Source organism: Macaca fascicularis, chromosome 6 (genome assembly GCF_037993035.2).
Source record: "Macaca fascicularis isolate 582-1 chromosome 6, T2T-MFA8v1.1".
NCBI classification, from domain to species: Eukaryota; Metazoa; Chordata; class Mammalia; order Primates; family Cercopithecidae; genus Macaca; species Macaca fascicularis.
The window spans coordinates 102,647,466-102,674,155 of record NC_088380.1 but is presented as its reverse complement, the minus strand read 5'-3'; the positions used below and the strand labels follow the sequence as shown (position 1 = coordinate 102,674,155).

General features: G+C 49.2%; 1 protein-coding gene across 1 annotated transcript in view; it reads left to right on the top strand.

Moving 5' to 3' along the window:
* LOC135971521 (uncharacterized) overlaps window positions 1-2,181 on the top strand; it is a 106,273-nt gene extending 104,092 nt beyond the window's left edge. The window contains exons 8-9 of the mRNA XM_073993196.1: window positions 1,080-1,221; window positions 1,809-2,181. Of these exons, the coding sequence (XP_073849297.1) occupies window positions 1,080-1,091 (12 nt within the window). The 3' untranslated portion in view covers window positions 1,092-1,221; window positions 1,809-2,181. The remainder of the gene's footprint in view (window positions 1-1,079; window positions 1,222-1,808) is intronic.
* The last annotated feature ends 24,509 nt before the right edge of the window (window positions 2,182-26,690 follow it).

Below are 26,690 nucleotides of genomic sequence, written 5' to 3'. Positions count from 1 at the left end.
GCCGTCTGCCTTGGTGAAAATGCTGTCCTATCGGGGAGAAGTAGGCTGCTGGTTCCTTGTTCAGTTCAGTACTGAGCTGCGAGTGATGTTCTAACTCCTGCTGGTTTCTGAGCATTGCTATTTAACCAACCTTGGATTCCTGGGTGTGCGTGACATGTTCTCTTTTATCACTGCTAGATTCAACCTGAAGTTCTTTTGTGTAGGCTTTTTGCTCTGGAGATCCTGAGCGTCAGCCCGCAGTTTCCCTCACAGTTGAAGTGGGGCCTTCTATTTTGGGGATGTTTGGTAGGACAACCTCCTTATGACTCCATCCATCAGAACTTCCAGTTTTGAGGAAGATTTGGCTGCTGAATGAATTCTTCGTGTTTGTAGAACTATGCATGTTTTTCCTTAAATCAGTTTTGTAAGTTACATATTCTAACAAATCTTTAGATAAGCTGAAAAGTTTTGGAAAACATGACACATTACTCTTGTTAATGGTTCCAACATGGCTGGTCCCTACTCATTCCTGAGTGGTTATTTGTGCCAGCATCTTTCTCACCCCCACCCCCCTCAGCTTTCTTCAGTCATACCAGATGTGTGCTTTTATTAGGGCAATCCATTATCACTGCCAATGTCCGACTTAGAAGAATGACAGTCTACAAAAAACAGTGATGTGAATAGTTTCAATCGGTTTGTCTTTTTGAAGAACTGACTGATTCTTTCTACATCCATTTTCTCTTGCTAATTTAGCTACGGATGCTTCTCGTGCCTCAGTGTGTGTATACGTGAGCATCAATTTCTTATTAGTGTTTTGCCATAATTTAAAGTAATTTCCCTATTCCACTATTTAGTGAAAAATTCTCTCCACTGAGAGAAAAAACAAAAGCTGCTTTCCAGGAAGCCATCAGGGTGATCCCACAAGAGCAGAGCTGTGCAAGCCCAGGCCAGGCGCTGGCCACACTACACAGCTGTTCTCAGCCTCCCCCAGGCCTCCAGGCCAGGTTCAGCATGGTTCCCAGGAATCTCACCCCGTGATTCTGCTCCCCCACCTGCCCATGGGACAGGGCAGTGTTAATCTGTTTTTAAACCTTTTATAGGAAAAACATTGACCACCGATGATTCCGTTTGTGTGCTGGGAATCAGCAAAAGAAACGTTATTTTTCAACCTGTGGCAGAGCTGAAGAACCAAATGGATTTTGAATAAGTCGGGGTCTTATTGCCTTAGCAAACCCAGCCAATGTGAGTACAGGACAGGGGAATGTCCATTGCTGTTGCATTCGGCAACTCATTCAGGGATTTGAGGAACTAGCTTTTCTGAAGCTCAGTTAAAAAATATTAGGTCTTGGCCAGGCACGGTGGCTCATGCCTAAGATCCCAGCACTATGGGAGGCCTAGATGGGTGGATCACTAGGTCAAGAGATCGAGACCAGCCTGGCCCACATGGTGAAACCCCGTCTCTACTAAAAATACAAAAAGTAGCCGGGCGTGGTGGCGCACACCTGGAGTCCCAGCTACTCAGGAAGCTGAGGCAGGAGAAACTGCTTGAATCTGGGAGGCAGAGGTTGCAGTGAGCTGAGATTGCACCACTGCTCTACAGCCTGGTGACAGAGCGACACTCTGTCTCAAAACAACAACAAACTACCACTAGGTCTTTGGGAAGAATTTTTAGAAATATAAAAACAATGGTTTTGTTTGATCTTGAAATTGGCTTTATCATCTAGTTGATTCAGCCGACCCTACAACCCCCGTGTTTCTGGCAAGACCGCTCGCTGTGCTGGCCGTGGCATCTCCCAGCCTCACTGCTGTCCCCCCCCTTCCCTCCACAGGCACAGGATTCCCAAAGAACGGTGGTGGCTCAAGCTGCGGTTCCTCATGAAGATCCTGGCCAAATACAAGGCCAGCTACAACATATCAGACTCAGGCCGGCTAGAGCACGTGCAGCCCTGGAGCCTCTGACCCAGTCCCACCTGCACGTGCCTGCAACCTGGACTCACCGTGGACCATCCATTTTTGTAACACTTAAGTTATTGATCAGCACTTTATGCAGGTATTATTGACATTAAAACCTAATCAGTGAGCACCTGTCACCGCCTGTGTGCCCCACCAACTCCAGTGCGTGCTGTCTGTGGACTGTGTCTCATGCTTTCAGATGTGCGTATTAAACATTTGCCTACAACTCCAAGTAGGGTGGCTACTAAAGGTTTTCTCTGCAGTTTTGTGGGCGAAGATTATCAAAATATTTTTATAGGGATCACTGAACTATGTGCAAGTCATAAAAGGAGAACAAAGCCAGTAGTTTACACAGGCCAAGGGGAATGCCATGTTTACTTACCGTTACATATTTGCTATGTGTCAGTTTCCATCCACAGCAGCAGGCCAGGACCCTGGGCCTGGACCCCAGGCTCCTGCTCTCCTTAGAAAGTAAAAGAGAACACAGGAATCTTATCTACTCGGCCTCTTGATTGCAATCCTAGCTGCATGTTAAGACCACCAAGGTGGGGGTTTGAAAAATCTGATAGCCAGCTTCTCATCCAGTCCAAGCCACCATCCTCACTGGGCCCTAATTTGGAACTCTCCGATGACTCTTGCCAGAGTAGACATGGGTGCTGGGGTGATAGCCCTGCCGCCCTCGTGGGACCCCTCCTGTAGGGACAGTGTTTCTGCCTCAGTTCTAGACTGCAAGAGACCACAGCTGTACCTCAGAAACGTGGGCGGAGAGCTGTGTGGAGGGAGAGGAGACACCAAAAACCAGCTGTTTGGGAAATCAGAGTCCAACGGCCAAGAGCTGGCGTGGAGCCTTTCCTTTCTGGCTCTGTAAAGACAAAGCGAGGGCTTACTCACCCCAGCCCATCTACTTCCATCTGGCCGCCCTGTTGAACTTCCGTCTGTTAGGAGGACGCTCCCACAGGGCCTAGGTGTGATCAGTCTCACGAGTCAGCACAGGCAGAGGTGGGACACCTTTGTGTACCTTTTCATTTTACTTCTGCTTTTTAATAAAGGCCCTAAATGCTACTTAAAATAATGACTCAAGCAGAGGTTAAGTCAGAGTTGCCCTTTATTTTTAGATTCTTAAATATTCTAGAACTAATGAGGTAAAACTAGCCTTTGTCAGTAGAAAGTAAATTCTATGTGGTGCATCTTTGGCACTTTGTGCATAACTATTTCAATGAACGTCTTCTTGGTTGCTCTTAAGACTGACTTGCCAGTCAGTGGCAAAACCTTAAGAATGACATAATGTTCCTGGAAAAAGCAGTAGCATTTCTGACTTTTCATATTCAGCTCTAGAGGCCGATTTTCTCAGGGGCTCCTGCACAGTCGGGCGTGCCAGGGCCACTCATCTGATGATCCAGGATGGGTCCTTGGCGATTTTGGGGTTCTCGGGTCCGAGTATGGCCAGGCCGTGCACGCTCTTCCCAGTGCCGAGGTACCCGAGGGGAAGGCAGGCGAGGTCAGCGAGGACTGGCTTCTGCGTCAGTGCCGTTAAGGCCTCCATTCCCAGACACCGTCTCCCCCGCTCCCCACTCACCTATAGCTGATGGTGAAGAGCTGCTCCCTGTGGGCCTGCTTCATCTCATCTGAGAGGCCATACAAGAAGAGGTCCATTCCTAGAAGACAAACTACAGGCACAGTGGGCTGTGCATTTGTGTCCCGGAGTGAGGCACCCCCTGCGAGGTGGGGAGTAATAGCCACCCCCTCTCCCCCACCTTGGCTATTGGGAGGCATGGTGGACTCACAGCCTGTTTAGGATATTGTGAGTAGTATCATCTGCCCCTCTGGAAATAATGAACTGGATGGGAAACATCCAGGCCCCGAGACCCACTCAGGAGCAGAAAACGGGGAAGGAGCCTTGAACAGACCCTCGGGAGGGCAGTCAGCAGGAGCCATGGAGGCCACCAGGAGGGAGGGAGGGAGAGAGGGAGGCAGGCAGGGAGGCCAGAGGTGACGTAGTGGGGAGAGGAGACGCGGCCAGAGGCAACGTGGCCAGGGAAGGAGATACGGCTGGAAGGAAGTGACAAGAGGGGTCTCCAGGCCTCAGACTGCGCCTGATTTATGGATGACATTTTAACTAAGATGTTATATCTAAAGTAGCAATTTAGAACCATTGTGTACATTTAAAGCACGGTACAAATATAGCACATTTCCCAAACCAAAGAACAGTGCATTCAAGGAAAAAATAGCAGCAGCTCACCAATAAAATAAAGGTGAGTCAAGAAAAAATTCATTTAAGATCAGAAATAGATCCTACAGCTCTTCTAGTCCAATCCCCACCCTAACATGAATGGGGGGAAAAGGGAAGTAGATTCTAGTCAGTCAGAATTAAAGGCAAATCCGATCCACTTTACTTTCTACTTGACAGAAAACAAGCAGCTCATCAAGGAATCCCTATGAACAGTAGCTTTAGGAGTCCCCAAAATGCAAAATTCACCTTGAAATTAAATCAACTGCTAAGTATGTATAAAGTTATTGTTTTCATTATTGCCCTCCTCATTCCCAGGGACTTTTTTAGAGCTTGTTTCCCCCTAATTGCCTCCAACACACCCAGGAAATTTAAACCCCACAAGTAAACCTTGTTTTGATTAACACACAGCATCCTTTAGGAGCAGACAATCCGTTTGCTCTAAGACGTTCTTGTGACCTAAGCACTGAGTACAGCCTGAGAACGCACAACACGCACACACACGAACTCGGACAGACAATAGGTGAGATGTGGCACATGAGGGGGAAGACGAGACAAATGAGCTTCACCGACTTCACTGACACCCCAGATCCGTGAAGAAGTGACACACGCAGCCTGCTCGGGTGCCAGTGACTCCTTGAAAACAGCCAAGGGCAGCATTTGGAGAAGCAGCACCGCAGGCCAGGAGGGTCTGGCGGCTTCAGAGGGGAGGGGTGCCCCCGACCAGGTGCTGGGGGCTTCAGGAGCGAGGGGCGCCCCAATCAGGTGCTGGGGCTTCAGAGGGGAGGGGTGTCCCAACCAGGAGCTGGGTGCTTCAGGGGAGGGCGCCCCGACAAGGTGCTGGGGGCTTCAGACGGGAAGGTGCCCTGACCAGGTCCTGGGGGTGGCAGGACAAGCCCTGGGTCCCCTTGTCACTTTTCACTCCCTACTCCCGAATCTCGCCCTGAAGTTGCAGCAAGTCCAGGTATTCATTTACCCATAAAATTAAGTATCTGTGAGTGACACAAGTCACTAATCCACAGAGATCTGAGTCCACAGATACCTCCCAGAGATGCCACCATCCATTCTGGTAGAAGAGCAGCCCAGGGGCCCATGCTGCTAGGAAGGGTGACTGTCTCCAGCCTGACGCTGCAGAATTCTCAACACAAAGTCTACCTTCTGGAACCATGCCATCTCCTACAGAAGCAACTAGCGGCATGTAGGGTTTTTTAAAATCTCTTTATTCTTAAGACATTCTCACTCTGTCACCCAGGCTGGAGTGCAGTGGCACAATCTCAGCTCGTTGCAACCTCTGCCTCTCAAGTTCAAGTGATTCTCCTGCCTCGGCCTCCCGAGTAGCTGCGATTACAGGCGCCTGTCACCAGGCCCGGCTCACTTTTTGTATTTTCAGTAGAGACGGGATTTCACCCTGTTGGCCAGGCTGGTCTCGAATGCCTGACCTCATGTGATCCACCCGCCTCGACCTCCCAAACTGCTGGGAATACAGGCATGAGCCACGGTGCCTGGCCCATATAGCTGTTTAAATTTGACTAAAACTAAATGCAATTAGAAGTTCAGTTTCTCATTTGCACTTCAAGCATTCAGTTACCCACAGGCGGCCACGGACCAGAGGCTGGTGGAGATGTCACACTCCACACTGCAGAAGGATCTACGGATGAAGTGGCTCTAAGATCATCTCGGCATCTTTATATCGAAGCTACTGAAGTTTTACTCTGCTTATTATAGACATCAGCATTCTCCCATTTTAAAATGTCAGTGCTATTGCAACGATCAGATCTGTGACTTCCCAGCACCTCTTCTCTTCCTGTACAGATAACTGCAGAGCATCTGCACTCTGCCTCCACACTAACAGACAGCGGAAGCCTCCGTGTAAAATCAGGGGGAGAAAAAAAATGAATCCCTAGTCCCTCTCCCTACAATTTTGTGAAACGCCTCTTAATATTCAGAATAACTGCCGGAGTTACAATAAACAAGCATCCCTTGACCAGGAAGCAACAGGGAAGCAAGAAAAGGGAGATGTGAGGACCCTCCATTCCCTCTGGGACCCCAGGCCCAGCCAGGACTGAGAAGGGCAGCACAGCCCGACAGACCTGCACACCTGATGCGAACCGTGCACATGGCTTCCCTGGGCCTCGGTCCCCCGCTCTGCCCTCACTGGCCGCTGTGGCTCTGGTAGAGGGAGCTCCCTGAGCCCCAACACCCACAGTCAGTTTCCTCCTTGCAGGTCTCAGCTCTGCTGTGACTGCCTCAAGTGCCTCCCTGATGCTTCTCATCATCATCCGGGTACGGTGCCCCCTCTACCCCACAGCCCTTGCTACCACCCACCCCACCAAGAAGCCTGGCACACAGCAGGTGCCTGAGATACCCCAACGGGCGGGCATGCCAGGGTAGGGCTTGGAGATCCAAGGGCCACGTCCCGCATACCACCACAAGTGCCACGGAGGCTGTGGAAGGGGTCCAGGCTTCAGGCCTGCACTCAGTTTCTCCCGCCCCCGAGGCCAAGAACCTAGCAAGGGAACACAGCCAGAAGCAGGATCCCAAACCCCTTCTTGCTCCTCAAGAGGAAAGGGGCCTCAGGGCAAAACCCCACAAGTGCCTTCCTCCTGCCAGGCTGCCTGTCATAGCCCCCACACCTTCACCGCAGGGAAACCCACTCCTGTGAGGAGAAAACCAAGTACCACAGGAGCCACGTCCACTGGCAGCGTCTGCTGAGCCCAATTAGTGACAACAGCAGCCGGGCCCCCACGTGGCATGCACCGACTCTGACCTGCCCCACACACCACAAGGTCCTGAGGCTCAGCTTCAACTCATCAGGGGCCTCTTCCAGGAGAGCTCGGCATGTCTATCTTTCCTGGGCTCACAGAAAGCTGAGGGACTCAGCCCTGTGTGAACAGAGTCAAGCTCCCACTAGCTGTGCAGACAACCTCCCCAGCCCTGGCCTGGGAAGGGGCCAAGCAGAAACAGGCATCTTTTGCCCGCACAGGTACAGAATTCAGCCAGCTCTCTCAATGGAGTCATGACAGGTCAACTCCAGGCTCCTCAGTGTTCTGGGGTTCACCTTGGGCCACTGCACCTTTGAAATGTGGCTGCAGACTCCTCTAGACTGCTCGGTGTCACGGCCCATTTCATTCAGACACTGCAGACCCCTACCCGTGGTGTCACTACCCAGGACACCCCTGCCGGCATCCTCTGATATGCTGCTGCAGCTGCTGTGATCTGAGAATAGCCACACGCAAGCATCAAAGGGAGGGCTTCTCAAGTCTCCTCCGAAAGCAGTGGCTACAGCTTTGGAAGACGTTGCACTGAATCCTCGGTGAGCCTGGCTCGGTCTGCAATCTAAGCCGGGTTGCTGGGGAGATGCACTCTGTTGTAACTGATGGAGGCTGTCGGTGGCAGCTCTACCAAGACCAAGGATGGCAACTAATCTGAGATTTACAATCCATACTTTCTATCTGATGTTTACAAGGAAAGCATCGTGCAAGTTCCAGTAGCAAGAAATTTTCTGTAATCTATCACATCAGGATACAGCAGAAATGTAGCTCAAAAGTTAATAGGGTCTATGCAGAAGAACAGATGGGTCTATTTCAGGAAAAGTGCTTGCTGGCTTTTTTAGAAATAGAGTGAAGTCCCTGCCAAGTACAAGGTTGTTTATACTTTTGCTTTGGAAACAGAGGGAAAGTTCTTCCTTATTATTCAAATACATTAACTACATTTAAGTGTTCTGGTAGACTAAGTATTCAATATTCAAAAATAAGTAATTGTTTGGTCTATTTCATTCCTTAAATGTAGCTTTCAAAAACTGACAAACACCTGACCGGGTATGGTGGCTCACGCCTGTAATCCCAGCACTTTGGGAGGCCGAGGTGGGCAGATCACGAGGTCAGGAGATTGAGACCATCCTGGCCAACATGGTGAAACCCCGTCTCTACTAAAAGCACAAAAAATTAGCTCGGCATAGTGGCGGGCACCTGTAGTCCCAGCTACTCAGGAGGCTGAGACAGGAGAGTGGAATGAACCCTGGAGGCGGAGGTTACATTGAGTGGAGACAGCGCTACTGCATTCCAGCCTGGGTGACAGAGCAACACTCCCATCTCAAAAAAAAAAAAAAAAAAAGTGACAAACACCCCATGTCTGCCCTGGCTCCTGCCATCTTCACGGAGTGGACAGAGCTTGGGAAAAGCTCACTGTGGAGGCCCAGAAGGCCGGGCCAGGCCTTTGCTCAGCAGATGAGCGAGAGGGTCAACCACCCTAGGGAAGAAGCCCATATTTGCTACGTTACTGACAATATCCACATAAGTTTCTATTTTGCCTCCCACACAGACCTAGGATCCATATTTGAGCAAGTGGCTCATGCCAATACACCCTCCATGCCATCGTTTTCCTGACCTCCCCAAGAAGAGCTAGGCCAGGCAGCATCCCCACACACAGGCGCTGGGGCCCAGGAAGAGTCGGGTCCTGCCCCCTTCTCCCTCGTCCCTGCCCCCTTCTCCCTCGTCCCTGCACTTGGCTTGCTGTGGAAGCCCAGCAGTGCTGACTGAACCCACGTTCACCTGGGATATTCAGGAGAAGCCTCTGCAGAAATCAGCTGGGAAGCAGGGCTGTGTGTGCTGGCAGGTCACTTGAATGGATTTGAGGAACTGAGTTTTCAACACAGGTGCTGCCAACCAAGTCCCTCAAGCCCTTCGTGAGCCTAGAGCCACAGAGCCATTTGCTGCACTCTATCTCTAACCACCCTGCACAGAAGCCCAGTTTATCCAAAGGACCATAAAATTGTGCGTGTAAACACTTGAAGTTTGGCATAATGAATTAAAAGTGAAATCACCACTTCTATTTTCCATTAGTCCATGCATTCAAACAAGTGTCTCTTGAGTATGTGCATTGAATACTGTGGAATTAGGATTTAGTCCATGCCGTCAAAAAATATACATCACAGAAGAAAAGGTATAGCTTGTAACTGTAACGGTGGTGAACAGGCAAGAAATAAACATCATAGAAGAAAAGGTATAGCTTGTAACTGTAACAGTGGCAAACAGGACAGAATTTCACAGGCTCATCAGGAGATGCCAAGGAGGAAGCGATGATTCATTTCCATCTGCAGTAGATAAATGTTTCCTGGAGAAAGTAACTTTTCTACAGTGACATCTGTTCCTTATTGTTTAGATCTTGCTTGATAGGGTATTAAAATTATCACTTTCTATGTGCTGCTTATATAAAATACATCATTGTCAAGGGAGGTTATAAGTTATAAAATAACTTAAATACTTCACATAAGCTTGGGCTGTAAATGGTGCAAGGGAGTGGGATGATGTGTTCCCGTATTCTTGAGACACAGAACGGGCAAGACCCTGGTTCCCTTCTCCTCTCCACTGCCCTGTTCCCACATAAGGGGCAGAGGCAAGACCGCCATGCAGCCCTAGAGCTGGCTCCAGGGCCAGGACACCACGCCCAGACTCTCTGCGCCCCATGAGAGAAATACAGAATGGGGGGAAATCATCGAGTTACCTGGCAGTGGGGAGAGTCCTTCATCAAAAGCCTGTGCTTCCAGGATCCAGGACTAAGAAGGAGCTCCCAGGAAAACTGTTCTAGGTGCTCCTGAAACCTGAGCACAGAGTCACAGCCTGGCAGGAAGCCCCAGTGATGCAGGTGTGCCCAAGACTGGGAGGATAGACAGATGCTTGGAGGCCAGACTGTCCTGAAGGAGATGACCACTTTTCTCTCCGGTTCATTAGAGACAGAGTCTGGGCTTCAATTTTGTATCTGGAGTCTCACAGTACAGAAATATCACAAAGGGATTAGACTTTGTATACTTACCCCAATTTTTTTTCCAGTTAAAAAAAAATCGTGTTTATTGTGACTAATTCTAAATCCAACAAAGAAAAATAATTAAGTGTAAAAACACATGCCTACAAAATGTAAACCACAATCTCTTTACCCATAGAGACCCAAAATTTAGTTTACGTTTTCTTCAGTATTATCTGATTTCTTTTTTTTTTTTTTTAAGCCATTACTGAGGTGTCTCCTCACTGCCCCATGAGGAGGTTCATGGGCTCTTCAGGGCTCTTTGCTGTTTTATCGTTTCTTAAGTTTAAGGGCAGGATCATTTTCCCACACTTCTTTGCTTCCTTGATCACCAATTTTTCACAAGGATGTCATTGTGCATCGGAAAACCTAGTAACTGAACTTCATTAAAAGTGAGAACAATAAGGACATGTTGGCTGCTATGACAGCATCCTCAGTCACCGAATCTCCCTGGGGAACCACACCCCCAATCTCCTTGTAACCCCAGCATGCAGGTATCGCTGCGGCTGACGGGACTGGCCCACCCTGGGGGAGGCATGAAAGCAAAGAGAAGGCAAGTGACTCATATTTAGGAAACTCGGGTGATCCTCTCGAGTCACGTTTCTCAGGGTGTCAGGGGACCAGCCACATGCGGGGAACCTCCTGGCCTGGCAGGTGGCAGACTCTGATCACACACGTTAATCAGAGAATCTAAAGGCGGGCGAACTCTGAAAAGTATCTGTAAAGGAAGGACTCAAGCTCTGCTGTGAGCCCACTACACACGGGGTCACGCAGGACGCAGCTCCCAAAAAGCCACCCAGCGTCCAGTCTTCACTCCACCCTCATGGGAGGAACACCTGTCAAGTCACAGAACACGGGCTTCAGCGAACGCCTTCCTGCGCCACCTCCACTGTCGCCCAGCCCTGCAGGAGTAGCCGCTGAGTAGGGGAAACAAGTCTGCTCCTGACCCTGCCCCCGACACACCTCACATTCTCACGGGAATCCCAGTAGAGTTCAGTCGCAGCGGCCTTTCCCTCACAGCACCCACCTCTTCCACAATCGAATCCCAGGCTTGTCCTAGGCCCTGCTGCACACGCCACCGTCTCTGGCACCCGGACCTCAGGCTGTCCTCACGCAGCCACCCGCACCTTCCCAAGAGGGGGATCCGCACGCCCCAGCAGCCGCTACCCGTCTGTACCAGGACATTTCGGAGATTCCTCAGCAAACTCGACGCCCTTAGACTGACGCCCTTAGACTGTGAGGCTCTTCCCTCACAGACCCTGTCACTCCAACACGTCACCATCTACCGGCCACATGCAACAAGCCTCTCTCCCTCCACACTGTTGCCCGTTGGCACCTGGCCCTCCGTCCTGTCCACACTTCCATTCCAGGACATTCCTCTGGGATCAGCAGCCCCAGACTCACCCCCTACACCTACCGCACTAAAAATAACCTTCTTCTTGATGCATCAAACAAAACACAGAAAACCACCCTCAACAAGCACGTACCTTGAGTCACAAAGGAACACCCTGTGAGCCCTGACCCTGAAAGGGATCTGTGAATGTGAGTACTTCTAGCCCTGTCCCGACCTTCAGGGCCTGGCAAACCCACACGCATGCTCTCCTCTCTCTCCAGCTCCCAGCCAGATTCTGCCATTTTCCTCAGCTTTAAGGCAACACCCAAGGCTTCTCACATGGCCCAGAAGCCAGCCCTCGATGGCCCCATGACCTCCCTCCTGGGGCTCATACGGCTGCATGCTCCCTCCTGCAGAGCTCAGGGCTGGTCAGTATGGCCCAGGGGACCGGCCACCTTGACGCTGGGCATAAGACCAGCACTCCCACGTCTCTGGGGAAAGGAGCAGCCCTGGGCAGGGATGCACCTGGCACCCCCAGGGAGGGGCCAGGTGTGGAGGACTAGGCCTCCGCCCGCAGACATGTCAGCACAGCATCCTGGAGCAGAACCTCCAGCCCAGCTGAGCCTACAGATGGCCGCAGTCCTGGATAGGGACAACATCTTCACAGTGACCCAAGGGGACTGGGCCAGAACCGCTCAGCAGGGCTGCCCTGAATTTGCAACCTGTAGAAGCTGTACAGTCATACGTGTATGTTGCCTTAAGCCACTAGGCTTTGGGGTCACTTGTCACACAGCGACGCACAGTGGATGCGCACGGGCTCCCAGGACACGACGGCCTCTGCCGGCCTCACCCGGGCTGTCTCATCTGTTCCCGCGACATCACGTTTCTCAGAGCCAAAGGCTGCCAGGGCCCCCTCTTTTCTTCATAAAGTCATTATAAGCTCACAATACAAAGTGAAAAGCAATCTGTAAAATACAATGTATGACGCAATACAGGGTGGTGAATGCACAGGCCTACACGTGCGAAACAGGCACATGCGTGAAACAGGTGAATGTACACACGAACAGGTGTACACATATGAAACAGGTGCATGCATGAAGCAGGTGTACACATGTCAAACAGGTGTGCATACATATGTGAAAACACCAGACATGAAGGGCTGTCTTTGGGAGCCTGGTTTTTAGGCATCTCCCTAACCCTTTTAGCATCTGGCACAATCACAAACACAGCACACCACAGTACTGAGGGGAAGCCCCAGCTTCTCAGGGGGGCACAAGAAGCTTTTTATGTATGCCACAGGTTGCATCACTACTTTCTAGAAATTCAAGGCCCCCCACTACCAGGACTGGGTCACCAACCCACACGGACCTGCCCCTCGGATGGCGCAGCTGCTTCTAAAACAGAGGCTGAGCCCCACCCAAAGACCTGCAATATCTGTTATTAAATCAAGACTTGGCCATGGATGAATGTGAAGATTTTTATTAAATGTGACTCTGGAACATTCAAAGGACCATAGCTGAATGCTTTCTGCAGCCCACGGCATGTCCAGATGCTCATGGAGAAGGCCAGGGAGTGAGAACCCACGGAGCCCCGACAAGGCAGACTCGGAGCTGTGTGGCGCAGTTAGCACCGATTTTGTTTTGACACTTGCCTTTTATATTCAGATTAAAATGAAAAACAAGACACAAAAGTAGCTCACATTCTATTTCAATTCTCTGGATTTCTGTAATAACTGGGCCCCTTTCCCTCTGGTTTCCCAGCCAAGAGTTAAATAGGCCCAGCTGGGATTTGTCAAAGTCTGGGCCTCTGTTGTAGAGTAAGTGAGGGGGGCAGGGAGGGGAGCGGGGGATAGGGAGTGACAGAGGGAAGGAGAGAGAGAGAGAGAGAGAAACCCCCGAGGGCTGGAGGCAGGAGGGATGCTCCCTGGCAGCCTCAGGCTCCCCCTTCCTAGGTATCTGAGAGCTGGCATCATGCGTGCGGTACCGTCATATGACTCGGCTGACAGACACCAGAATTACAATAAAATGCTTAAGGAGAAGAGTAAGCACCAGCATCTTCAGATTAGGATAGTGTCCGAGTTCCATGCTTGCCTTGTATGACATTCTATAAATTGTAAAGATAATGCATTTTCTTACCAGCCACGCTGTTCAGCAAATACTAACTATAATAAAGACCAGACAGCATCTGAGTACTGAGTGTGTGTCAAGCCTGGTGAGGTAGGAATTATTTACTTTGTTAGAGAAAGAAACAGGCTCTGAGAGAAACTTCCTGAGGCCAGGCAGCCATCTCCAAACCCACCTCACGTCTCCTGACCCTGAATATAGAGAACCCAAGTCATTCACGTGAATAATTTACCCACATGCATGTCAGATTGAGATTCAGCCCCCAGATCTAATCATCTCTATACAGAAATGTGTCAAGGAAGGTACAATTCTATGACCTCGAGCTGGGGGAACCAAGGCAGGCACCCTCGACACAGATGTGCGGCGGAGGCAGGCGCCCAGCGCAGGGGCAGGCAGGAGCACGTCCAGCCCTGCCCAGTCACACAGCCACCCTGCCATGCCAGTGCAGGGGCCGCCACCGCGTCTCGGGGTAAAACAGCTTCTCCTGCACAGGAATCTACCCCTGAAAGTGTGTTCCTGAGAAGGTGTGGACCAACATCTCGGAAATCAGACACTGTAACACGCTTATCTATACAAACTGCCTGTGTCCGGGAATCACCAATAATTCCCATCTCACCATCAATTATTTCTGGTAAATATTGATTCAGTTAACTGAGTGAACACAGGAACAAAATAATGGAAATGTCAGTGAATCTGCTCCACCTGCTGAAGAGCTGGGACTAATGATGAAACGGAAGGAATCCTGGAGAACGCAGCAGGACCCCAGACCCCGCGGACCACCCGGTCCTCCCCCACGGACCACCCCAGCCTCCTTCCACAGGAGAGTTAGTCGTGGGGCCAAGGAGTAGTTTCCAAGGAATCTCAGAGGTTCTCAAGGTCTTCAAAGTTTAACGGGAATTGAATATTTACATCTGAGTCCCAGGAGCACATTAAAAGTAAAATTTCTCCTTTACACTAGAATATTGAGCTTGGTTCGGTGGCACTGGCTGTATCTCATGCTCACGAGATGTTTAGAGGCAGTCATGCGTCTCAGGTGAATCATTTTAATAATGAAAGAAGTGCTTGGGCCCTCGATCCAGGATCACAGACCCCATCAGTGAGGGTCTAACCAGGACAAGCCTCAGCCTGGAACGGCTGGTGTTTGTGGGGGCAGGGAGGAGCACCAAGGAAACGCAGGGACAAGCCCCACACAAGTTCGGCATGTGCTACCCCATGCAGTGGACATCAGCCTCTTTTGTTTTTTGTTCAGGAAGGAACATATAAAAAAGCCTGGGGCCCAGGGCCTGGACTCCTCAAAGCTCCCCACAGAGCCGGGTTAATTGGCATCTTCCCTCATGTTAAAATCAACTATATATGGCCGCTGAGGGCATCTCAGAGCAGGTGCTTTCTTGCTGTCTGGGGAAAGCAGGAATTCTAGGCCTCTGCCTTCCTACCTCCCCAGAGGCTCTGGTCCAGGTGAGCTCAGCTTCTCCCAGGTAAGGAGCACAGACCAGCTTCTCACATGTCCCTCAGGTCACACAGGAGCTGTGCAGACCCTTGTACCTTGGCACGAGCCCTTGCAACCCACCCTAGAGGCAGAAGCCCAGCCCTGTGGCCCCGGCCTGGCAGGAGGCAGCTGCTGGGGCCCCTGCTCAGGGTTCAGCACAGCAAGGTCCAGCCACAACGGTGAGACATCTGTCACCCAGCCATTCGTCTTTAACCTAAAACAGACACAGGGATTCGGCAAGGGGTTTCTTCCCCTGACAAACCCATCCTCCCTGTTCTCATCTCTCCCTCCTGCCCTGTCATGGCCACCCAGCACTGCACACAAGGCCTGACTCCCAGTTTCACAGGGAATCCAAGATAATTATGATTTTGAGAAACTGGGAGCTACATAGAAAGTGAGTTGGGAAAGCCAGTGTCCACTGATCCCCCACTCCACACAACCGAAACCCCACAACCAGCCTCTGCCTCAGCCACACCCTCTGGAAACCCCACATCCACACCAGCCACACAGGATCAGGACAGGGAAGGAGCAGGACTGTGTCTTGAGAACTTAAACTCTGGAAGCTGAGTTAAATCAGTGCCGCTCAAATCTTGTCACCATCGATATTGTTAAATTGGGAGATTCCATCTCTGGGGATCTGGAGGGAACCTGAGGCTCTGCACTGAGTGAAGTGAGCACTCGTGCTGGAAGAAGACGTCAGGGAAAGCAACCAAATCTGGAGTCGCAGCTGTCTGAGGCTTGGGTCCCACAGGGAAAGTGGCACCAGGGCCCTCAGGACAGTGGCGGAGGTCCCAGGAGGCAAGTCCAGGCGCAGAGACTCTTGGATCCAAAGCTTGCTCCAGTGACAGGAGGGGCTGCTGCGCTGACAGCCACGAGGCAGGCAGCCTTCGAGCTCCTCCAGCTGCTGTCCTGCAGGCAGGGAGGACAGTGTGCCCAGACCACCCCGTGGGCTCCCCCAGCCTGCCAGGCTGGTACTCTTACTCCAGCCACAGACAACAGTCCCCATGTTCCAAGCTAGGTTGAAACAGTGCCCCAGGCTTCGGGACACATGCACCCCTGCAGGGCCACTCCTACCCAACACCGATGGCTATTCCCACACATCCCCAACTCACAGCAAAACTTAAAAATGAAAGTCGGAAGATACAGCCAGGAAACCAATGCTCAAGAAGCAACTCCAGGGTGACTATTCCTAGAGCTATCGCTACTGAACATCTTTACATTTCCAGGGACTTCCTAGAGCTATTGCTGTTGAAAATCTTTAAAATTCTTCATTTCAAAATTAGCTTTCATTACACTGTCTCCCTATTCTACCAAGACTCTAGAAAACAAAACCATTACAAATTCCAATTCTATCTTATAGCAAGTTAGAAATGCACATGTTTCCTCAAAGGATTCTATGTGTTTCCGTGGCGATATCCTTTCCATGCCCCATGCTACTGCCTGCAACAGGGAAGGCTTTTCCAACCCAACACAACCCAGCGGCCCTGAGACACGCCCCTAATGAATCGTCTGCAAACTCCATCTTCCATAAAAACAGTATTGAAAATGAGCTTACTCCAACCCAATCCGGGTACCGAGACAGGCTTGCCTTAACGAATTGTCTGCAAACTCCATCTTCCATTAAAAACAGTACTGAAAATGAGCATATTACCACTTTTTAAAAATTACTGTAAAGTGGACAGTGTTCAGTTCTGTGGATTTCGGCACAAATATTCCCATCATCATCATCATCACACAAGCAGAACAGTCCCACAGCCCCAGACCCACTCACGAGACCTCATAAGCACACCCGCCCATTCCCAGCAATCACCGTCTCCATGTTCTCCATTCCCACTGGTCTGTCTTTTGTGAGTATTGTCGGAGGGGCAGGTCACAGCACAGCAGGCTCAGCCTGTCTCTTTCCTGGGCATCGTGCCTGGAGGTGCACCCAGGGTGTCCTGTTATCAGCAGCCCCCGGCCTCGGGGCTGCTGGGTGTTTATTATTCCACGTATGGCTGCGGCACATTGTAACCTGTTTTGGGCAACTATAGACAGTGCTATTAACATCTGGGCACAGTTTTTCTTGAACATCAGCTTCTGTTTCTCGAGGGTAAATACCCAGGAGTGGGGTCACCAGGTCCCACGTTTATGTGAGATCAGTTTTGTAAGAAACCGCCAAGTTGTCTGCACCGTGCTGAACCCCAGCATCGCACAGGAGTCCCGACTGCCTGTCCTCACCAGCACCTGGGGCTTTCGGAAGACCTTAGTCAGGTGCTCCAGCAGGGGTGTGAACAAATTCACTGTGGCTTCGGTGCACATCTCGGTGCAACCAGTCATGCTGAAGGTCATTTCAGATGCTTTCGGGCCATCCTCCCATCCTTCTCAGTGAAGCATCTGTTCAGGTCTCTGCCCACTTTTAAGTCAGGTGGTTTGTTCTCTGTCATGAGCCATGGGAGTCCTGTGCATTCTGGATACAAGTCCTTTGCCGGCTGCATGGTTCGTAGACATCTTCTCCCCCTCTATAGAAAATGTGTCTCTTCAATACCCTAGGGGTGTCTTTTACATTAAAAGTTTAATTTTGATGAGTCTTACCCTACTTGTTTCTTCCTTGATTATGGATAATGGTATCATGGCTAAGAGCTCTAACCCTAGGTGTTGACAATTTCCGTTTCTTCTACAGGTTTTGTAGTTTGGCATTTTACATTCAGGGCTATGGTCTACCTTAATTTTCATACAGGAATTTCTCCTTGTTTTCACTCTTTTGCATATGGCTGTCCCATAATTCCAGCAAAATTTGTTGAAAAGACTCAAATTCCACTGAATTGCTTTTGCGTCTTTGGGTCTGTTCTGGACTCCACTCTGTCAGCTGACCCGTGTGTCTTCCTGAGCATAATTTACAACTTTAGTGGCCATCTCTGTGAAAAAAGTAATTCTGTCTGGAAGCAAAAACCACATCAGAAATGCTCTAAATAAGATTCTTCCTCTTGTCAGGAGAGCAAAGCCACTGCCCTAAGCAGAGGTGAGGCCTCAACAGCTCCCAGACAAAACCTTAACACACAATGGGGAACGCAATTCATTTCAAGATAGTTACCAAGGGCCACAACCTGAGACCAGCGTAGCCATGAAAACTGCAATAATTTCACAACAGAATGAAATTCATAAAGAACCGCTGAGAAGCGTGTGATAAGTTACATAAATCACCGTACCTTAAATTCTGACGGTTGACTAGAACAGAAGTAGCTTCACGGTACAGTTCAAACAGGAGAAAGGTAGGTAGGGGTGGTTTCCACACCACACAGGGCCTGCAGGAAAGGGACTCTCTTCCTCTAAACGGGAGATCCCGGGAGTGGTGTGATAAACCACGGTGACAGGCATGGAACTGTGCAAGCCGGAGTCGCGGCCTGGGCCCCACCACGGAGCCTGTGTCCATGAACGATGAGGCTCGACTGTGAGGCTGGAGGCAACTGAGGCAGTTATCAGGGGACAAGAAAATGAGCGCACGGTGTGAGGCAAAGGTCTGAAACTGGGCAGCAACTTCGAGTCAAGTTGGACAAACGGACTCAAAATACAGGTTCTAAAAACACCACAGCGAACTGTTCCTCGGCCCTGGAAAGGCTAAGTGACTAATGTCCAACACTGAGCATCTGCTACCAGAGACGACCCTGGTGATGCAAGGCCCAGCTCCTCCGAACCCGTGCAGAACCTCAGCGAGGAACTTTGCTGGTATCTTACGGCATATCGACATGTTCCTTTAAAATCTGGTATTTCATCAACAATGCAGGTGCCAGCTTTGACTCATTCACATTTCGATTAAACAAATGTGACCACGCCAGGTAAGAGTTTACTACAATCTTTAAACAGAGCCAGAAGCTACAGTTTGCTCCTACACAACACCACGTCTCTGCAAGTTCGATGGGTTTATTACTTTCCATGTCTTCACTTGCCTAGTGCTAGAAAGCAGATTAAAAACAGAATGAACCCAGAAACACTACTGAATGAGACTCAAATATCTTGCAATCATCCTGATGAGATGTTTATTAAACAGAAATGTTCTTACCTGTAGAAAGCAGCACACATATCAACACGCACCTAGAACTGTCGCCAGCATTCCAGATCATCTTCCCTTCCACGGCCACAGTGCAGGGCGATGGACCACGCACACCTGCAGACCCACGGAAAGCGGGGTGACACAGCCGATTCTTGTAGCGAGCAGGCCAGGGTGCACTCAAAGTGCATCTCTTTCCAGAGGGCCGCCACAGAAAGTTACACATTTATTCCACGGTTTAGCGGCGCTGCACCAAACATTTCTGTAAGATTCTCTAAGCAAGCCTTTCCTTCTGCCTAAAATGGCCCAACAAACTGAAAAAGCTCTTGGAGCTGGCAAAGACTTCAGTATCTCCTTAACTACTGTCATGCGCGTCCATGTGAAGAGAGCACCAAACAGGCTTTGTGAGCGCAACATGGCTGTTTATTTCACCTGGGTGCAGGCGGGCTGAGTCTGAAAAGAGTCAGCGAAGGGACGTAAGTGTGGGGCCGTTTTATAGGATTTGGATAGGTAAAGGAAAATTACAGTCAAAGGGGGGTTGTTCTCTGGCGGGCAGGAGTGGGGGTCACAAGGTGCTCAGTGGGGGAGCTTTTTGAGCCAGGATGAGCCAGGAAAAGGAATTTCACAAAATATCATCGCTTAAGGCAAGGACTGGCCATTTTCACTTCCTTTGTGGTGGAATGTCATCAGTTGAGTCGAGGCTGGGCATTTGCACTTCTTTTGTGATTCTTCAGTTACTTCAGGCCATCTGGGCACATATACGTGCAAGTCACAGGGGATGCGATGGCTTGGCTTGGGCTCAGAGGCCTGACAATTAGAGTCTTCAGTTTTAAGGTGTGGGGTAAGATCATATAATCCCCAACTAGGCTCCTGATGTTGTGTGTGGCATCCAGCAACAGCACGTTCCATTCCTGGATTAAATTTGAGTCAAGAGTCCACAGTGAGAACGATTTCTGGTGAATGAAACACCAGGAAGGAGGGCGATTCCGCTGGGCAGCTCTTCACACACAGCCCAGGAGCTGGGGGGAGACGAAGAGGCCGACTCGCGTCCACCGTGCTCATGCCCCCTTCGAATGACCCCAACTCCTAGAGGCCAGGACCCAAGGGAAATCTGACCTGAAAATGGGCAAACCCTCACTTTGGCAGAGGGACAGGGATTCGGGGCCACACCTTGACCTCAGAGCAACACAAGTGCAGACACAGCACCCCAGAACACCCTCCCCACCCAAATTCAAGGAAGAAAACCATCGCCCCGCCCCCTTGCGGAAACCCCCAGCTGCTTGAGCAGACGCCTGCCGCGCACCGTGTGCAGCCTCTCCCGTCCACGTTCCGGTCTCAGCACCTGTGCCTCAGCCCTGGCACTGCTCGCCACACCCACAGGTGTGTCAGGAGAGGCAGGTCCGAAGGTCTCCACTACACCAAAGCCTGCAAAGCCAGGGGACCGCTCCCTCCAGCAGGAGTCCAGAAGCAGTGACTGCAATAGCATCACGGCATGAGAATTCTCCCCTCGGTCTCCGAGTCTCCAGTCTGTTGCCCACCAGGGTCTTCTGCCAACGGCGAGGCCCAAGCTGGGCGTCACATTTGGTTCTGACCATTTCCCTTGTCAAGATCAATACTGCAAATATATCCAATTCATCCTGTCACTAAAAACGAAATAATCCGCTATCTCCATCACAGATGACACAGTCAGGTTTCCATCACTGGGGTGGTTTTTTTGTTTTTTGTTTTTTTTGACATGGAGTTTCTGCTCTGTCACCCAGGGTGGAGTGCAGTGGTGCGATCTGGGCTCACTGCAACCTCTGCCTCCCGGGTACAAGTGATTCTCCTGCCTCAGCCTCCCAAGTAGCTGGGATTATAGGTGCCTGTCACCATGCCCGGCTAATTTTCATATTTTCAGTACAGACGGGGTTTCACCATGTTGTCCAGGCTGGTCTCGAACTCCTGACCTCAGGTGATCCACCTGCCTCATCCTCTCAAAGTGCTGGAATTACAGGCCTAAGCCACCATGGCCTGCCGTTACTGGTGTAATTTCTAAGCCGCTCTCTCACACCCACTCCCTTTTTTTTTTTTTTTTAAACCAGCTCTATGGCTATATTTTTTCCAAGAGAACCCGTTACCCATTTGAAGTACAAATAAGACACCATGTTTAAAAACCAAAAATGCCAATTTACGTAGAAGTCTCCAAATACCCAGTCTATTTGAGCCTTGAGAATAAGATCAAGCTGTTGGCTGAATACAACTTCCCTTTCCATCTGTCTGCCTGTTAGACACAAGGACAAAGCCACGAGCTAGGGACATAAAGGCAGCAACCACCAAGGCAGCCGAGACTCCAAATAATAGCTCGAAGGACCAACACAAAGGTACCACACCCTGCACGCCCTCCTCTCCTTCCTTTTCAGAACTTCCAGAGGATGAAACAGGGACCTCCTCAGACGTCCCACGGTGCAGGCGGCCAGAGGGGAAGGCGGCGGCAGCCTGAATGAGGCCACCGGGAAATCACATTCCACAAACAGAAATTCTCCATGTGCTTTACATCCTCTGTCTCTGAAGAACTATGCCAGTCTAACAGTCGCTAGAAAACCTTATTCAAGTGTCATTTCACATTTCAAGCAAAGAAAACAGTGGTGGGGCATGAGGGAAAAACATAGCCATGTGTTCTGGGGTATTAAAAATAAGTTTTCTTCTGTTATAAATGTATAATTATACATTCTCAGATTTCTGTATAATTGATATGCTTCCTAATTAGCAGACATAGTAATAAAAAGTGAATTCCCGAGTGTAAGATCGGAGGACCCATTCACATGGCTTCAGGTTCTGCTACTGTGTTTCAACTTAAGAAAATGGTTCTGTGTATTGGTAACAAGGTGTGAGTGTCTGTGTGGCTGTAATCAGGGTTCATGTTGGCTCCCTAGCAGAGGATGTTATACTGTTACATTATCTTCTACAAAAAATCCTGAAAAAATGAAGGCTGAATAGACATACACACCCTCCCAAAATAATCCAAATGTCCATCGATATGACAAACAGATGAATTACAGTTTCCATCATGGAATATTCCTCAGCAGTCAAAACAAAGTATAGCCACAGGTTCCAACTAGGATAAAGAAAACCTTTTAAACACGTTTAAAGTGAACTGACGAGGCGGAATTCCTCGATTACAGACATCGGCTCCAAAAGGGTACAGTTCTGAATCCTGTGATGTAGAATTAGTTAGCAACCCTGTTTAGGGACACATCTAGAAAAAAGCAAAATAATGACTACACAATTTTACATTCTTTGTAAATTATAACTACCATGAAAATTCTAAAAATGTGAAAATCTTCCCAACTTTCCTTTGACAAGCTTCAAAATAAATACCCTGGCATTGCTTGCGACACTCACAGGTGTGCCAAAATAATTGAAAATATACCCAAGTTAATAGAATCAAAACTTGAAGATGTATGAGTGGTCCCTGCCTCGCTATCTCTACATCGTGTAGAAATTTAAGAGCAGGTAGTGGCACTGCAATGCAAGGCTCAAACCAACTGGGTATTTGGAAACTTCTGTGCAAAATGACCTTTTTTGGTTTTTAAACATCGTGTTATTTGTACTTCAAACAGGTAACTGTTTGGTTCCCTTGCAAAAAATACAGCCATAAACCTGGTTTAAAAAAAAAAATACGGGAGTGGGTATGAGAGACAGTAGCTTAGAAATTTTACCAGTAACGGTAGGGAGCAGTGGTTCATGCCTGTAATCCCAGCACTTTGAGAGGCAGGACCCACAGGGTCTTTGAGGGCACCAGTCTCCTCTGTTGCCTTCCTGCCCGACTGAGCCCAGGATATTCACTGGGTTTCCATCCCTGTCTCATTCAACATCCCCCCCAAGGGTAGCCTTCATCCTCATCTGGGGCTCAACTCTGCCCAATTTCCTAAATCTCTGCCTTCAGAGCCTGAAAACACCCACGCCCAAGGTAACCCTAGGTCCACTTTTACCCTAGAGAGTCCTGATTTTATCTGTTTCCCCAGCATCACTTTAGTGATAATTTATCCTGTAAATTCCAACTGCCTTCACACCTCACTCCCGCTGTCTCCCAGCAGACCCCACTCAGACGCACCTGCCCCAGACCCCACACCCACGTCTGTGCATGCTGCCCTGCTCTGCCCCTGTGGGAACCACCTCTCTTTCTTGAGGAATCAGCTGGCGATCATCTCCTTGTGGAGGACTTCCCTGACTCCAACCCTCTCCAGCAAAGGCAGAAGCCATCCTCAGTACTTCCCCCAAAATTCAGGTCAAGTACGAAGATGGTGCAGATGCTAGCTGCGCCTGGGATGCCATGGGCAGGGTCCCCAGATGCTCTGCACATGGACCGGGGCACAGCCTGAACACAGCAAGTGCTACAGAAATAAAACCGACATGCGCTGACCTCGATAGGGCCTCCTTCACCATCTACATCTGTCTCCCCTCTGGACAGTAAAATCCACAAGACAGGGAGGGCTTGTCTCACTCATCTTCAAACTCCCAGGGTCACCCTGGCAGGTAAAGGGGACTCAAATGTCTTCTGAAGGAAGCCGCTGGTTAGCTGCCAAGTTAAAGGGCCTCTGAAAATCAGAGCTCTGCATAGGAGTCCAGCACACTTTATGATGAATGACTCCAACCACGGCAGAACTCGCCGTGGAACCAGTGCTGACCAATTCAGGGTTTGTTCACTGTTTCTCAGTTCATTAGCATAACTCACTCTAACAGAGCAGCCACGCACAGATCCTCGGACATCTACACAGAGTGGGATGATGGAGCCGAGTCACGTGAACGTCCCGTTGTAGACTGGGAGACACCGGTCAGACACGGACCCAGGGAGAGCGCAGACCTCGCGTTAAATGGGCTCCGTGTAAACAGCACTCCCTGCCAGGTCCTTTCCTATCTGCACAGCTTCTACAAATTCAACTCTCGCACCTGACACCTAAGAATACTGCATACCCCCATGTGAACCCCCCACTTACCTCCCAAAATGACCCGGCATGGCCGAGTACAAACCATTTCAACATAAGGGAACTGGAGGGCATGTGGGGCTTTCCCGAGTCCCTGCTGCCTCCTGACTGGAGGGTCCAATGCTTCAGTGAAGGGGGGGTCTCTTCGGCCCCCTCAGCGTCAAGAAAACCCATGTTCACTTTCTCAAGACCACACACAACCGAGTCACAAAGCAGGGCGGAACCTCGACTATCCGGATTCAGGTCATGTCGAGTTTACGAGCTGCTGCTGTGAACACTGCAGGAAATGATGAGCCTGATTCCGGCTTTGACCTCGAGAAAGTGAAACTAATTTCACTTTCCGGGCCCAACTTCAAAGGCCCGCAAAGCCAGAGAAGGCAGAGGAGATGGAACACACTCTCACCCCAGACCTGCTGCAAGGACGCACTTCTCAGATGTGTTCCAAGGTGCACAGCGTGTCCGGTGCCTGTTCAACTCCACTGACCTGCAGGTCTTCTATGTGGCATCAGCCTCCTGGGCACTGGGGGCAAGAGGTATAATGGCAAGTCCCCTCTGCAGCAAAGATGAGGTCCAGGAACCCAACACAATAGAACTGACCTTTTTCTGACAGTCTTAAAACAGAAGGAAAATACTGTACAGCCAACGTCCCCTCAGGCAGGTTTATTTACCTGTGACTCACAGGCCATGACAGACAATTTCAGGTTCTTACCGATTCCTATTTTCCCCATCCAGGAAGCCTTTCTTTTTCAGCTGAGGCTTGTGGCTACGGACACTAACGACACCAAAATCAGAGTACGCAGGTGCAGTCAAGTCATATGAATTCTCCACTAGAATATGCACAAATGTTCATCAGCAAATCTGATCTTTGCTTTACCTCCTCCTCCCATGATCTAAAAAGGAGTTCACCACACACACCCCACTTCGAAAACATAATTCATACTCGCATTCAGTTCTGGGCATTCGGAATAGACCTAATGGGGAATTAAACCTCTCCTCCAACCCATTACTTAGTCTTCTTAGAGGATGAAGGATTTTGCATAACACAAGGCAGCATATAAAATATCTTGTATAGAAACATACTTTCAAGTGGTCCTCATTATAATAATTCAACTAATATACAAAGGACCCAACACACAGCACAATGTCTATTAGAAGAATGATTAATTTGTTTCCCTAAAAATCCTAATATCTACACAGAGAAAATGCCCTATACACATTTTATCATTCTTTACAAGTATAGTCATACAAACAAAGGAGTATCACAAAAGCAAAAGAACACATTTGGTTTGACTTGCAGTTCTAAATTTAATATAAAATTGCTAAAACCACCAAGACAAACATGACTATGAAATATTTAACGATCTTCACCTAAATTCAAGTCATCATTCAACCACCAATACCTCTGCTCTCCTTACAGGAACTTTCCAAAAGTAAATTCTGGAATTAACAGGACAAATTTTTCTGGTGATAGAAATTAGGAATAAATTGGTTGAAGGCTGTTTCCTTGGCTGTCAAACTTTTCCTCAATATTTTGTAAAATAAAAGCATCAAACCAATCTTTACTTTAACTTACAATCTATCAAGCAATACTGGAGCAAGCTTTAAATATTAGCCACATTCTGTCAGGGCTGACTAACGTTAAATCAGCATCAGTCTCATGTTTTGCAGCATCCGCAGCTCGTCTTCTCAAAACCACTTAAGATTTCATAATTAACTCAATTAAACAATGGAATTCATCCCCTTGATCTTTGACATGAAGGGACAATTTTCCCCCAAAATAGTACCTCTTTCCTTGACATGATTTAATCTGTGGTTAGAGTATTTAACAGGATTTCTTTCCTTCTTAGAAAATAAAATATACACCTTTCCAATAGGAAAAACACTAAATTATAATGCTATATCTTAATCAGGTCCATAGTTTTGTTTTTTTTTTTTTTTCTTTTTTTTTTTTTAAGTTAAAAAAAGAACCTAACAGCATCTTTGGACCTTATGTGAGGTAGTGTCCAGGGTCACTGGGACCCCTGCTTGGTCAGTGCAGCCGGGTACCAATTAAAGACAGAAACCAAGCGTTCAAATCCACTTTCCAACGGTTCATCCTAGTGGAAGCCAAGGGCACAAAGGAATGCGGCATTCCACAGAGGGCTTTGGGGATAGGCTGCTTGAGAACATCAAAGTGGCTCATGTCCCCTGAATATGAAGCCAGTGACTGCTCCCAGCTTCAATGCAGCACCATCCACAGAAGCCAAGGTCCGGAATCACCATGGATGGAGCTGGAGGACACTGCGTTAAGCAAACGAGCCAAGCAAAGAAACGGCGCATGTTCTCACTCATAAGCAGGAGTTGAGAGCAGATCTCATGGAGGCCAAGAGTAGGTGGTCAACAGGGCCCAGCAGAGCTCACTCATAAGCAGGATGGGCAGAGGCTGGCAACGGGCACAAACACACAGCCTAATGGGAGCACAAGACCTACTATTGGTAAATCAGCAGGGGGATGGCAGTGGGTCATCTACTGTGTATTATCAAAACAGCTAGGAGAGAATAACTTGAACATTACCAGCACAAGGAAAAGAAAATATTTCAAGTGAAAGACATCCCAAGTACCCAGATTTGATTAATATAGGGATGAATCAAGATATCACATACACTCAGAAAATACGTACATATATTATGTATCAACAAAAACAAAAACCAATGACAGAACCATTTGGGAAGCACATGCAGGAGAAGAATGGGAAGCCTGACGTGGTGTGGCTGTGTGTCCCCACCCAAATCTCATGCTGAACTCTAACCCTGTGTTGGAGGT